At 41.4% G+C, this 16,100-nt stretch overlaps 1 protein-coding gene across 4 annotated transcripts in view; it reads left to right on the top strand.

Moving 5' to 3' along the window:
• Positions 1-16,100, top strand: part of FRYL (FRY like transcription coactivator) — a 205,934-nt gene that overhangs the window by 30,964 nt on the left and 158,870 nt on the right. For 3 of the 4 annotated variants that reach the window (XM_081959283.1, XM_081959285.1, XM_081959284.1), the window contains exon 1: positions 2,280-2,488. The exons of the other annotated variant lie outside the window; for it this stretch is intronic. In XM_081959283.1, coding sequence (XP_081815409.1) covers positions 2,329-2,488 — 160 coding nt within the window. In that variant the 5' untranslated portion in view covers positions 2,280-2,328. Of the gene's footprint in view, positions 1-2,279; positions 2,489-16,100 lie in introns of those variants that run through there. 4 annotated transcript variants of the gene reach the window in all.

Here is a 16,100-nt window from a genome sequence, read left to right on the forward strand (position 1 = left end):
CAGGCGTAGGGTTTTTTGCACAAAAGGGGTGGGGGGATGCAGAGCTTTGAAAGGCTTGTAGAGTGCTCCTGGGGGCTGGGAGGGAGAAAAAATGGCCCATTTTTTGCTTGTTTTTGCCCTCCCCAGTCCCCAGAAGCATTTTGCAAGCCTCCCAAACCCTCTACATGTCCATTTTTTGCAAAGGGGGCGGGGTTTCGGCAGGCCAAAAATGCTGTACTCAGTGTATAAGACACACCCAGATTTTTTACCCTCTTTTTGAGGGAAAAGGGTGCGTCTTATACTCCGAAAAATACAGTGCATTCATAACCACTACACTGCACTGGAGTAAATTCAGAAAACAAGGCCTATAAGACCTGTAAACAAATAAAAGCAAATATATAAGAAATAATAAGTCACAGAAATTAAAGATATGAGAGACATGTAGTTAAATCTAGTTTGCCCAAAGATTGTGTTATTCATTTTGTGTATGTGACATTTGTGGTGGTCACTCTAGCATCCAGTCCACATTCATTTCCTGTTCTTGATCTATTTCTTCTTGTTATACTTCTTAAGCAATTCATTCCCATTGCAGTCAGCTTCTTTTTTTTCTTGCCATACCTAACTATCACTTTCTTCACAAAATGAGCAGAAGCATGTTCTCTCCCATTTTCATATGTTTTCACAAATATTGATTCCTTGAAGAAGGTTATGTATTATCCCTTCATATTTCTACCAGCATTTGCACACCTTTAAATGTTTCCATTCATGTGCTTGGTCTAGGTTTTTCCATTTAGGAATAACTTGGAACAATTCACTTTGTGACTTCACAAACACAACAACTACCTTAATCTTGACACTTTAATTTTAAGCCAAACTCCTTGTTCCATTGTGCAACTTCATAGTCATTGCAAATCATTTGAATCCTTTGCAGCACAAATTAACTGCACACAAAAGCGCATGACCTCACCATCATATCTCTGATTTCAGCACAAGCTGCCCCTATAAATTTATCCATAAATACATTAATCACAAGGTAACATCACAGTTCTCTGCTTAATGTTGAACCATTTCCTGAACTTTCTTTTTATTTTCTATGAAGTTTATTTTCATCACGTACTATTTTTGTTTCATTCAGCAACATATCTTCAACATATTTGTACAAAACATTCCACAATGAAAACTAATTAACTTTTGTCATATGCTTTTTCAGTACAAGCAGTCATACAATAAACTGTTTTTCTCACATCCTAAAGACTCATGAAGAACAAAAATATGAACTACCCACTTCTATCTTGCTATGTCCCATGTTACTTTTACTCATGAAAAGAGTTAAATGTAAGCTTAAAGATTTATCTGGAAAGAAAATAAGTGACATATTCATACAACTATGTCTGACTAGTGGTTATTAGTGTTCTCAGCTAAGATTTGACCCTCCTGTGATGGTACGTATGTCAGAATTCAGCTCATTCAAATTTTTATAAATAAACTGAAAATAAATGGTTTTTGGCTGAACTATGGTAAATATAATAGCTTGAAAATTCTACCTACCTACCTACCTAAAACTGGTCTGAACCACTCCTTAAATACATATAGGCTAAAATTCTTCAAAGACACCTGTCTTATTAATTTGAAAAATAGGTTATATACAGTAGTAAACATTGCTTTGCACATTCTTTTGAAAAGTTACAGACATGCTTTCTAATTTTCTCTATGAATAAAATATAAAGGATGCAGTATTACAGGAAATACCTTGTATAAAATGCTGTGACTTAAATTGCCATTTATTGACAGCCCTTTTAAGGGAAAATGGTCTTTTTTAAAAAAGTAATTACAACTTTATTTGTGTTATAAACTGAATGGATACTTAGCACAGGGTATTGGAAACATTGGTAACTATATTCACAAGGGCCACAAACATTTCACAGTGATAACTCTTATCTTTCGAGTGCAGAAGTATACTCCTCCCTTACAAGATAAAACTAAAACTTCCAGCTAATTAGATAGAAATATACTTTATATGTATGCATTTGTATGTTTTATGTTCTTTAAATTATCATTCCGTTATTTTTATTGGTTTATGTTCACAGTTCACAGTCTCAGAGTATTTCTAATGACTGGGTTGCTTTAGTTTGTTAAAATGTACATCTTTAAAACTTTTCTCAGTTAGTTGTTAGCTTGCTGGTGTTTGAACTGCGCACCACCCATGTTTAGTATGACATCATTATGTAAAGTAGCACAGACCGGCTTGTAAAAGTTCTTCAAGGAAGTTTGCACAATTATCTGGACTTCTACTTGTGGCCATTAAACAGAAGACTTTAATCAATGTGCTAGGAATGGTAAAACTCAAACATGGACTTCTTTAAAAAAATTGTGCCTTCTGTCATGTCAGATGTTGGAAATACCGTCTCTGAAAATTCTCCGAAACTATTGAAAATGAGGCGCATCAGTTTGTTTTCGTTAGGACAGACTTTAGATGAAGATGGCATTCATTTTCTGCATTCCAATTACAGTATGTATTGATGTGCCTTGATTATGGGAAATTTGAGAGCTAGTGTAATTTTTAAAAGATAGTGCTATTATTTGAGCTATGGCAGTTTTCTTGCCTTGAACATGAATTTGTGTACCATTTGCTGAAGAACTCATTTATTTAAATGGTACTCAAATCATACATCCTTCTGTGAAGGGTATTGGGCTGCAGTTTGCAAATTACAAGATGTAATGTGGAAAGTGTATTCAGTATTGATACTGAATATAGTATTCTTTTTCTGTTTTTGTTTTGTTTCCATGGGCTTTAGGGTCTAAGATAATATTAAAGCCCAGTTTATGCATTTGTTCTGTGCCAATCAAAGAGTTAATTATTTTTATTTGGAATATATTTTTAATCTATTTCTGTGTATTTTTTATTTTATGCTTCGTTAGCTGCCCAGAGTTATTTGATTAAGATGTCCATATAGTTTTTAAGAATAAATGTTTCATAACTTTCAAAACGTCTTTTGTACAAGAAAATGAAAGTCAACTGAAAGGATTACTGAAGTAAATACAAGAAAAAATTTACATTTGTATTATTTGTCAATATTTTGGGGAAGAGAGAACAATTTACTAAAGCAGTGAGAGCTATAGTAGAAGGAAGAGGTTGGTAAATATAATCCCCCTTTTCTTATTCTACCGTGTTTCCCCGAAAATAAGACAGGGTCTTATTTTCTTTTGACCCCCGAAATAAGCGCTTGGTCTTATTTTCGGGGAGGTCTTATTATTTTTGAGGTGCAGGAGGTGGTGAGCATGGTCACCTCATGGCTACTGCTGTGTTGCAATATTTTTGGGGAGGGCTTATTTTCAGGGAAGGGCTTATTTTAGTGCATGCACTCAAAAGCCCGATTGGGCTTATTATCTGCGGAGGTCTTATTTTGGGGGAAACAGGGTAAGGATGCTTGCACGATTTAACCTGAAACATGTTTCTCATAAGATTAGGGAACAAACAAGGTGAACATGAAGTATTACTACATGAAAGCAGGTATGATATAGTTGCTATTACTGAAACTTGGTGGGATGAAACTTATGACTGGAATGTATTTATGGAAGGAAACAAACTATTCAGAAGAAACACACCTAACAAAAGAGGAGGTGGAGTTGCATTATATATAAAAGATCACCACATCTCTACAGAAGTACACAAAACCAAGGATGAAAATCTCCTAGAATCCATATGAGTCAATATAAAAGAGGGGAAAAAAGACATTGCTAGGCCACCCAACCAAGCAGAAGAAATAGATGAACTCTTTGCTAATCAATTAACAAATGTATGTAGTAATGGGAGACTTTAACTACTCTGATACAAATGAGAGACAAACTCCACAGGAAGTAGGAGATTTGACTTAGCTGTCAATTTTGTCATTCAAAGGTAGATGAGGGAACTAGAGGAAAAGCTATATTGGACCTAATTCTTACTAATAGAGAAGAAATGATAGGAGTTGAAGTTGCTGGAACCTTGGGCAAGAGTAACCATGGCATATTGAAACTCAGTATAATGCTAACACAAGCAATAGAATATAATCCAACCTGTGTTTTAAACTGTAAAAGAGCTGATTTTAACAAATTCACAAAGAGCCTAAGAAAAAATCATGGATAAAAATGGCAAGGAAGTGATAGGCAGTAGAGAAATGTTAGTATCAATTTATAAATCCTAAGTAAGACCACATCTGGAACGTTGCATCCAGCTTTGGTTACCACATTACGAAAAAGATGTTGACACTTTGGAAAACGTGCAAAGAAGAGCAAGTAAGATGATTAAGGGCCTGGAGACAACAACACATGAAGAATGGTTGCAGGAATTGGCTATGGCCAGTCTAGAGAAAAGAAGGGATAACATGTTAGCAGTATACTAGCCGTATTCCAGTATTTGAGTGGCTGCCACAAAGAAGAGGGGTACAACTTATTTTCCAAAGCACCAAAACCAAGACAAACAATGGATGGAAACTAATCAAGAAGAGAGCAAAGCAACTTGGAATTAAGGAGAAACTTCCTAACAGTGAGAACAATTAACCAGTGGAACAGCTTTCCTTCAGAAGTTGTGCGTGCTTCATCACTGGAGGTTTTTAAGAGACTGGACAGTCACTTGTCTGAAATGGTATAAGGTCTCCTGTTTCAGAAGGAGGTTGGACTAGAAGACCTCCAAGATCACTTTCAGCTCTATTCTAATTGATTTATTTCAATTAGTATATCTTCAATTTCTTTTTCATTTTGTAAATAATACACATTGAATAGCTATTTCCTGGTGTTTTATCTGATTCTGGAATTGCAAATAGAGTCTAGCTCTGAAAGTGTGTGGATTATGTTTTTCCTTCTTAAACGAGATTATGCCAAGTAATATTGTTAATGTAATTTCCATTCTGTTAATCTAATTATTATATTTGAGCTCTTTCCTAAGGAAGAGCTGTCCAACAAAACTGACTAAGCCATGAATCATCCAAACTATACTATTTTGGCAAATTTTCCTTACATACAGTCACTTGACATTCTCCTATGGTAATTCTAATAGCACTAAAATATAGAAACTGATCCAAAGTAATATTTGAATTGAGGACTTAAAGTTCCCAGGCTAGTTTTAATTTTGTAACTTGGTGAAACGAACATGCTTGGATTTAAAATTAAATGTTCCAGTCATACATATTATAAATGTTGGAAATGATGAATTATTGAGCATTAAAATAGGTTCAGTACAGTTCTTGATTTAAATGACTAGCTAGAAAGAAACATTGTGGTTTGAACTGTCTGTTGATAACATTAATGTATACTTAATTCTAGTGTAATGCATTCTCCAAATAGCCACTCTTGAGTTAGATTGTTGAGGTGGTTGTATAATTTCTTTTTAATTATAAAAGAAATAGTAGTAGGCATTTTAACAGAAATATAGCTATTATGTTCTGAGCACTGTCCCCACAATCAAAAAGTAGAACTTCAGGAACTTTTTGACAATTACTTTAACTTTTCCTGCACTTCAACTAACTAACTAACTAACTAACTAACTAACTAACTAACTAACTAACTAACATACTTATTACCTACTTACTCACTCACTCACCCATTCACAGAAATCTGAAATTGGATTGGAATTTTAAATATAATTCCTTCAGGTGCATTTTTTTTACTCCATGAAATACACATTATATGGGTACAGCATACCCTAATTAAATACTTCACTCTTTTCCCCAGGCCTTTCTTCTGTCTTGTTAAAAAGTGATAGGTGATTGATGCTACATATGAAGAGATGTAATGAGGAGTCCTTTGTGCTCTCCGAGCTTTGTTATTTCCTTGCAGATATTTCATTACATTACCCAAACTAGGTAACATCATCAGCACTAGCACTGATAATGTTACATAGTTTGGATAATGGAATGTCTCAAGAAAACAACCAAGGTCAGAGAGCACCAAGGACCCGTCGTTTTAATGAGTTGCAAATATTCTCCTTTATGGAGATTTTGTTTGTTTGATTGATTGATTTCTATAACCATTCCCCTTAGTAAATGATTCTGGGTGGCTTACAAGTCAAAACATATATTACTATTAAATTTAAAAAAAAACATTTAAAACAATAATTATAGTAAAACAGTAGAAAACATTAAAACATTTAATTCAAAGTACACACGAGAGCAAGATATTTGGCCCATTAATATTATAGCCAGGAAGTGGAGCCCTTGGCACATGTGACACCTGAGACTTGGAGCCTAATGAGCTTTGTAGAGGCCATTCTAATCTGTGAAGGAAGGATGTTCCATTGAGCAGGGGGCCGCTGCAGAAAAAGCTCACCTTCTAGTTCCCACCAAATGACATTCTTTGACTGATGGGATCTGCAGCATGCCTATTCTATTCTATTTCAGAATAGAATAGAATTGAATTCTTTATTGGCCAAGTGTGATTGGATGCACAAGGAATTTGTCTTTGGTGCAGATGCTCTCAGTGTACATAAAAAGACAAGATACATTCGTCAAGAATCATCAGGTACAATATTTAATGATAGTCATAGGATACAAATAAGCAATCAGGAAACAATATCAATATAAATAGTAAGGATGCAAGCAACAAAGTTACAGTCCTGCAGTCATAGGTGGGAGGAGATGGGTGATAACACCTTGAATTGTACCTGCAAACACACTGGTAATCAGTGTAACTCACACAGGAATGGTGTTACATTTGCCATATATCTGTCATCAGTTACTAGACACATGGCAGCATTCCGCACCTGTTGAAATTTCCAAATGGTCTTCAAGGGCAGTCCTATGTAGAGCATATTGCAGTAGTCTAATTTGCAGGTTACAAGGCTTGAGTTACTGTGAGCAGGGCACAACAGATGTACCGCCTGAAGGTGTGCAATGGCCCTCCTGGCCACAGCTGCCGCCAGCTCTTCGAAGCCACAAGTGTAGGAGGACCTCCAGATTGCACACCGAGTCTGTTTGGGGTAGTGCCACCCCATCCAGAACCAGAGACGGAAAATCTTGATCTCCAGGGAGGTCCAAATACCCACAGACACTTCATCTTGCTAGGGTTGAGTCACAGTCCGTTTTGCCCCATCCAGAATGCATTTTGATGTCTTCATTTGAGCTTTTCATAACTTGTTGGGACAAAACATTTGAATGGAATGCAGGGATTTAGCTAAAAGAACTAGCCAGACCCCAGGGGCCAGGAGTATTGAAATCCAGGCATTTGAGCATGCAATAAACTATCTTTTCTTTTTAAATTTTTTTTAGGCAGAATAGAATTGTTCAGAGCTATTCCAGAAAGCAGAACAGGGAACAGTGGATTGCAATGAAGCAGATTTTATATCAAAATATTTCAAAATATGTAGAGTTCAACAGCAGAACAGGCTATGTTGATTCTCTTTTGCTTGAGGCATCCAAGCAAAATCTGGATGGCCATCTGTTGGGGATGCTTTAGTAGAGGATTCCTACAGTGGGCTTGACTAGGTGATTCCAATTTCCATTTTTTATATTTTATCTCTATGATTTCCCAAAAGAATAGCTTCTGAATTGTTGCTCAGAAAGGAAGCCACCTATTACTGGTGGAGCCAGTAGCAATCTTCTGTAGGACATGATATTTAGGAAGAGGAAGGGTAATATTTTCGTCTGGGAAAATACCATGGACATAAAGTCTTAATTCCCTCCCCACCATTTCAGTGTTGCATTGCTGTAGATTAACCATGACGCAAATGGCTGTGTTTAATGTGCATGTATTGTTAGTGTTAATCTGAAAAATCTTTTAGTTTGGTTCTAAGTGCCTATTGCACATTTGTGAAGAGAATAGTGATTTGTGCAGAGCTTTTTCATAATATTTTTGAGCCGTAGCGAATTTAGAATCAAGAAAACTGGGGGGAAAGTGGAATTTTTTTCCACTTTTTGAATCTTATAGTTGGTATTTCTGATTTTCAGGCTGAAATATTATATGTATGGTAGGATAGCAAAACTGCAGGTGGCAATCTTAAGCAATAAAGGAAACCAAAGGTTTTTAACGTTTATATAGGATGTAATCTTCCTGGTTGAGCAATTGAGATAAAAAACATAAAGTATTCTAATTGCTTGGTTGAAGATTAATCCTGTATTTGAACTGTCTAAAAGCTGCCAAACTCTTGTGTCATTAGAATTTGTCCAATTCAGTTTGCATTATTGCTAGCCAGAAGTTATGTGAACTTATGAAACATAGATTTATTGTAGTCTACAATCCTGCTTTTTAGAATAGTAGACAGAAGCTGAATCCTCTTTAAATTATCTGCTTATTTCTATTTTCGTATTCTGATAATGCAATGAAATGTTCCTGAGGCATACAGTCATAAACTGCTGAATTACTAGTGAAATGTTGCTAGAAGATGGGGACTTGAGACAGGTAACGAATAAAATTGAACACAGAATCTTTTGTAATAATGTTTTAAATGTGAGAATGTAATTATTGCTTTTATGTGTGAATGGAGTACTGATAAGCAATGAAAAATACTATCTTTACTTTTGAATATGCCGTTTACATTTATTGAAATAGTGGAGAGAAAAAAATCAAGCACGGTTTTGAATGTAGAATAGCAACAATGAAAAAAGTAACATTTTTGTCAAATTTCTCTTTGGGACATAACAATAATTTCAGCTCATTGGAAGTTACCACAGATTTTGTAACTCAGTAAGGTCTTAACTCAAATAGACTAGTTGTTTTATTGCAGGAGGAAGTTATTCTGCAGAAATCTACCTATGAATCAAGCTCTATGTTCATATTTTAATAGTCAAATAAAAATATAATAATACAATAAAACATTCAATATTTTTATGTGAAGAATAAATTTAGGCAACAATAAACAATTCATTCACTTTCCAAAATAATTCATTTTTTAAAATTGCAGAAGGCCAATAACGTAGAGAACAATCTAATTTCCAGAACAAGGTGGTTCCATAGCACAGGCATCTCTCCTGAAAAAACAGTCCCTGCAGCTCTCAGCCCCCCTTTGTAGTAATGGAGAATTCAAGGCACTTTCTATTAAGAAGAGCCAGTTAGCAGATCAAATGTGCCGAAGAGGATAATTCTGCAGGTATTTGAGCATCAAGCCACAAAGGGCTTTTTGTAAGTCAAAACCAGCATTTTAGATTGCCCTTGGAAGCTGATAGGGAACCAATGCAGAATGCAAATCATCGGCGTAACATGTTCCTTTTCATGGCAGCAGATGGGATGGCTGTTCTTTTCCATCCTTGAATACTGTAGACATCTGGCCATGTGTACATAATCGCCCTGCTTGGACTAGGTATTGTAACTTTTGCCTCACCAACTTCAGTTTTACAGTATCTAGCTAGCTTTTAACTATTTTTTTTTTATATTTAGAGAAACAAAATATTTTTAACACATGAAATTATAAATGATAGTTTTGACTTCTCTAAAATAGAAAAAACAGTTGTATCTAATTGCAAATTGTAATTGCAATTGTATGTTTTGGTTTCTTTATAAGAATGAAATATTGGATATGGATATAATAAAGTTTTGCAAACCCTATAAATTAATATTGCTTATAAATTAATAGTATACGTATATAATATTTATCTATGTTATAGATAAATGTCTTTGTGTTCTCTATGTGTTTTTCTTTCACATAGATGTCTAAAAGAATAATTACGAATGAGAATTGTCTTCAAAATTGAGGCAGCAATGTGCAAAAAGTTCAAAGCAGTATGCATATATATATATATGTATGTATGTATGTATGTATGTATGTATGTATGTATGTATGTATGTATATATTTAAAGATAGTAAATAAAGAAGTGCCTTGGGGATTTTTCCATGGTGATAATCTATTTGGTAGATAAATCATTAATTATAAAGTATATTGCAAATATTTTGCATACAGCATTAAGGAAAGCTTTGTTTTAACAATGGGTTATTCAAGAAAGTAAACCTTTAAATGAACCATAATAACTGCTCAAGAAAAAAAGCCCCTAGATAAAGAAAGTAAACAGCCATTTTTAGGTATCTGATTTCGTTTTTATAAAATGGCCTTTTCTGGGGATGAAATCATTTTCCCTCCAGCTATTCTCAGCGTGTCTAGAATTGTCTAGAACAGGAAAGAATTTCTGATGACCTGGGCCCGGCCTGGCCAATCTGGATGATGCGCCTGCACAGAATTGTGTTGAAACCTTGCAGTGGTATGAAGAGTTTGTTTTGGTGGGATACATTTGAAATGCAGTGGAGAAATTCTACCTACTAATAGTTACTCATTGTCCGTTTTGGTAAAGGGTATATAGTTGAAACGTGCCCACATTGCAAATGAATTCCAATGCAAGCCATACAAATAATTGTTACTGGCCTAGGTTGCTTCTCTAGGAGAGAGACTTGATTAATGAGATTGAAATCTGTTTCGGTCACTGAGATCCTCATAACCAGTGATAAATCTGGCAACATACGTCAGTGATGGTGAACCTTTTTCTTATGGCATGCCAAAATTGCGCGCGTGTGCCCAATGAATACTCCCTGCCCACCTGTGCATGCACGCGACCCCCCCATGCATGCATGCACGACTGCTCCCTAGGCTTCGGAGGCTTTCCTAAAGCCAGGGGAGGGCCAAAACAGTCTCTCCCACCCACCAGAAACTGGAAACGTATCATTTTTGAACTTCCAGTTAGGCTGTTGGAGCCATTTTTCACCCAACCCAGGCATTAGGAAAGCTTCCGGAGGCTGGTGAGGGCAAAAAATGGGCCCAACGGGCCAACCGAAAGTTCGTAAATGATCCATTTCTGGCTTCCAGAGGGCCTCCGGGGGGGGGAGGCCGTTTTCGCCCTCCCCTGGCTTCAGGAAAACCTCCAGAGGCTTTTCTGAAGCCTGGGGAGGGCGAAAAACAGCCCCAACAGCCAACCGGAAGTTCGGAAATGTACTTATGGTTGGCCCGTTGGAGCCGGTTTTCACCCTCCCCAGCCTTCCTGAATCCTGGGGAGGGCAACAAAACAGCCACAATGGCTAAACCAGACCTCCGGAAGGGTGAAAATTCAGCTGGCATTTTTCTTTCCTTTTTCCCCTATTCCCTTGCATTTGTGCTGCCTTAGATAAGTAGAAACAAGAGAAATCTGATTTTCTACATTTCAAAACTGATGCTTAGCTATATCCTGCGTAGTAGCAGAATAAAGAAAGAAAATATAGATGCCTGTTGTGGCCCAGCAGGATCTGGTAGAGCTGCTGATGGACTCTAATACCGAGGGATCATTTGAGTCTGCCCGGACGATGTGGAGGACCCTGTGCAGGGTTCAGATTCAGAGCAGGGACCAGAGGGCCTGGTTGGCCACCAGGAGGCCCTTGAGGCATGGAGCACTAGGGAGGATCAAAGGCAGTTTGTCCCTGATGCTAGATTAAGAAGGGCTGAGAAACGGAAGCAGCAACTACGTAGGCAGACTCACCGAAAATGATTCAGCATAGGTGGTTGTGGATTGGCCACTTCCAAGAGAGCTTATAAGTGAGGCGTTGGGAGGGGATATTTGCAGGAAACAACCGTTCGAATTAGCAGTGAAGAAAATCCATGTATTCTAGCCGTGTCTGCTCTTGGGACTATCTGGGTTGTTTTTCTTGAACGTGAGTTGTCTGGGCCCTCAGCCAAAGGATTTGTTATCTCGGCAAATTAATTAGTGGCAAACAGCCAAGCCTGTGTTCTGGGTTTCTTCACAGGTGTGGAGAGGGAGGTCAGAACAGATGCCATTGCCAGTTGGTGAGTCAACTAAAATGTATAATTGCACCAGTTTTGTTATATACTACAGCCATAACAGTTTCATTTATAGCTTTCTTTTCATGGGAACAAGTAAGAAAAATTGAGTGTTTTGTACAGAAACTTCACAATTACAATAAAAAATCGATACTGAAATCCAAATAAATTACATCTACAGCTTCTCCATAGTGAGGGGGAGAAGGATCCAGGATGGGTTGACCTTGTCCTCTCTTGATTGGACTAAGTCAGATAAGCTCTTTGGACCATGCCCTGACCACCAGGTACTACCCAGTTATCGACTCAGTCCATCAACAAGAAATATCTACTTACTCGATCGCAATTGCCTCAACGTTGCCTGAGCAACCACTAGAGGCTGAGGAAATCCCTGGTGGGGGTAGAAAGCTCGTGCAGCAACCGCTAAGGCGGCGCGCAGCCCAGGTCATAGAGTGAGACCCAGGGCACTAAGTGAGGACCCTCACCGGAAAGCAGGCAAGCGAGCTCCGCAGAAGCCTCTGCAGCAAAGAACACCCAAGGAGGCTCTAAGGGCGCCGGAACGCTCCGTCACTCCCCTCAGGGGCTGAGGGACAAACTGTGGCATTTTAAAGCACTGCAGAGTGTCCGCGCCAGCAGAGATTGTCGGGATCAAGAGGCAGAGCCGGAGAGGCTCGGATTGAACTGCAGGAGGCAGGGGGAGGTGAGAGAGAGTCCCCAGCGGCAACGGAAGCCGCGCGGCAGCCTGCAAAGACACAAGCCGCTTCCACGTGCTCCCAGGAAGAGGAGCTTTTTGAATTTGGAGCCGGGCACCATTTTGAAATCATGTGGTCCAAGATGGTGGTCCCCAGCAGCTCTGAGGATGCCGGCAGGACTCAAGCACCCAGCCCTGACACCATCAACCCCATCGGAGGTGCTAAGGAGCCCTTAAGCAGGTCAGAAATCCTCTTGGAGGCTTCAGCCAGGGGCAGGTGAGGCAAGGCAAAGCCCCAAAAGAAACACATCTCCACCAGGGGGACCAAGGAAGCAGGCTGTGGATCCAAACCTCCCAAGTCTAGCCCCAAGTACGGAAAGCAGAGGTACCAAGCATTGGAGCGCATCTGCCACAAAGCCAGCAATAAAAAGGCACCCCCTGGCTGGGAACCTGAGGAGAGACAGGTGCAGCCTCAGGTGACGCCCTGGCCAGAGGTCCCTGTGGGGCTGGAGCCCCAGGTGGAGGACCCTCTAACTCCCCAGGCCTCTTCCCAGGAAGACAACTCAGAATACGAAGAGGGCAAAATCAGAGAGGACAAACTCTCGGAAGATGAAGGTATGCCTCCTCCTAAACAATCTTTTCTGGATTGTTCCAGCCCTCCCTGTATAAATCTCTGCTGTTCAAGGCCAAGGCAGCTGCCGAACTTGGCAACAGATCAGCAGAAACACCGATGCACCCCCAGGGCTTCTCAGCTGAGAACATCTTTGAAGAGCAGCCCATCGAGGCCGACACGGTGCCCACACCCAAGTCCTTTCTGGAATTGGTCAAGCGGCAATGGACATCCCCCATGGCAGGCCCCATGCCCTCCTCTATGGACAAGATCTTTTTCAACATGGACAAGGACATGACGGCTCCATACCCCAGACGCTCCTACCCTCGGGGACAAGGCTTCAGGTCCTCCTTCTGGGGTCAGGATTCCTTCCAGGGGTCAGATTTTGGGTACTCAGTTCCCAAGCAGTACCAGGGAGGCTTCCATTCCAGGCAGAGATTCCCAGTTAGACAGCAGAAGGGCAGACAAGCAGAAGCAGCCCTTTTGAGGGGCGGAGGAGGCAGCGGTGGGCACTCCTTCTGCAAAAACTAGACCTAGACCTAGCTCACCCCCCCATTGGGGGGTTGCTTGGCATACTTTGCTGACCATTGGGACCTATCATCCTCCAATAAGTGGGTTCAGAACATCATTCACTATGGCCTCTCACTCAAGTTTCTCTCCAGCCCCCCGAGCTCCTTTCGGATCTGCCCTGTCTCAAACAACCCGACCCTCAGGTTGTTAATGCAAGAGGCCATCCAACACCTCTTGGACATCAGGGCTATCCAACCAGTACCTCTAGAACAATTAGGCCGGCGATATTATTCCATTCTGTTTGTAATCCCCAAGGCCTCGGGCGACTGGAGAGCGATTCTTGACCTGAAACGCCTGAACCGATTCATACGCTATCGGAGTTTTAAGATCCATTCACTGCATTCCATCTTGGAGGGGGTTAGGCAGGGAGATTTCCTCACCTTCATAGACCTCACGGAGGCCTACCTACATATACCTATCAGCCTAGAACACCGTCAATATCTCAGGTTCTGCTACCCAGGGCACCACTTTCAGTATAGAGCCTTAGCTTTTAGGCCGTCTTCGGCCCCTCGAGTTTTCACTAAGGTAATGGCAGCACTGGCAGCGCATCAGAGGCAGGTACCGGTGCGAATTCAATGTTATTTAGATGACTTGCTGTTACAGTCATCCTCCTTTAAGGGTGCCCTACAGGATCTCGACATCACTATGTCAGTCCTGAGAGATGATGGGTTTCGGTGAACCTTGCCAAAAGCCACCTTTATCCCTCCACTAGTCTGATCCATCTAGGAACCCTGATAGATACAGAGGCAGGGACGGTCTCTCTGTCATCAGAAAGGCAGCTCTCTCTTAGGCAGCTAGCTGCCCAGGTAGCCAGGGAGCGCAGGGTGTCCTTAGCCAAACTGTCCAAGTTGCTAGGCACCATGGTGTCCACCATTGGCATCATTCCCTGCGCTCGGTTCCACACCAGAGACCTCCAATGGTTCCTTTTGCCTTTCCAGCGAAGGTGCATGAGCTGCTCCCAGATAAAAGTCCTTCTACCAGCAGAAGTATCCCGCTCACTGATTTGGTGGATGTCCCCGGCAATAACCAGGGGCGAAGTCTTCAGAACACCAGACAGGGTGACAGTAACTGTTCAGATGGGTCACCCATCTGCGAGCTCAGATGCCACAGGGACAATGGAGCCGGGCGGAACTGACTCACAACATAAACTGGTTGGAGCTCAGGGCGGTCCGCCGAGCCTTGCTGCAGTTTCATCACTCTGTCAGAGGCAACCATATTCTAGTCCTCACAACATCACCACCAAGGCGCACATAAACAGGCAGAGGGGGACCAAATCAAAGGCCCTCATGCTGGAGGCCAAAAGACTGGGGCGTTGGGCCGAAAGACATCTTCTTTCTCTGACTGCAGAACATATAGCAGGGATGGACAACACCAGATCCGACTGGCTCAGCCAGACTGAGGTGGACAATTCGGAGTGGAAACTGCAGCCAGCAATCTTCAAAGAGATGGCAAAGCGCTTCGGACACCCAGAGTTCGACCTGTTCGCTACTCCCCTCAATGCTCAGCTCCCGAGGTTTTACTCCAGATGCCAGACACAGGGGGTGGAGGGGGTAGATGCTCTCCACTTCCCATGGCCTCGGGGGCTCCTCTATGCCTATCCACCCTTGCCCCTGATCCCCAGGGTCATACAACAAATCCTACGGGAGGGGGCAGAGGGTTCTGATTGCTCCACACTGGCCCCGGAGACCTTGGTTTGCAGATCTACAATCCTTCTCAGTGAACAGACCCTTGAGGATTCCCCTGGAGAGGATCTCCCTCAGTCAGGAGTCGCTGGAACACCTGGACCTTCAGTGGCTCCAGTTGACTGCTTGACACTTGAGCGGAGCATCCTGCGGGAAGGCCATTTCTCCCCCAGGGTTATTCAGATGATCCAGGCAGCTCGCAAACCTTCCACGGAGCGCATTTACGGCACTACATGGTGGGCCTTTTCAACATGGTGCATATCCAAGGGCCACGATCTGGTTCGAGCTACTGTTGCACAAGTTCTGGACTTCCTTCAGGTGGGTTTGGACACAGGGTTGGCTCCCAACATGATTAGGAGACAGGTCTCAGCCATCTCATTGGTACTGCTGAGCGGTAGATCTCTAACACTGACTCACCACCCCATGGTCAGGCGGTTCCTCAAGGGGGCCTCCAACCTTAAACCGCCCACGGTACACAGGTAGCCTTTCTGGGATTTACACAAGGTGTTGGACGCTCTGACAGAACCACCGTTCAAACTTTTACGAACTGTTTCTCTTAGGTTTTGGACACTTAAGGTGGCCTTTTTGTTGGCGATCACATCTGCCAGGAGGATATCTGAGCTGCAGGCTCTGTCTACCAGGGAAGATCTCTGTGTGTTCCACCAGGACAGGGTGGTGCTAAGGTTGGACCCCTCCTTTGTACCCAAGGTGTGCTCTTGCTTCCATCGCTCGCAGGAGCTGATATTGCCCAATTTCTGTCCGGACCCTTCTCACCTGTTGGAGAGGAAGTGGCACACCTTGGACGTGAGGAGGGCTCTACGGATTTACCTCAGAAGAACCAGGCCGCACAGGAGATCGGAAACCCTATT

The sequence above is a fragment of the Natrix helvetica genome (genome assembly GCF_964273705.1).
Source record: "Natrix helvetica genome assembly, chromosome: 7".
Taxonomy (NCBI): domain Eukaryota; kingdom Metazoa; phylum Chordata; class Lepidosauria; order Squamata; family Natricidae; genus Natrix; species Natrix helvetica.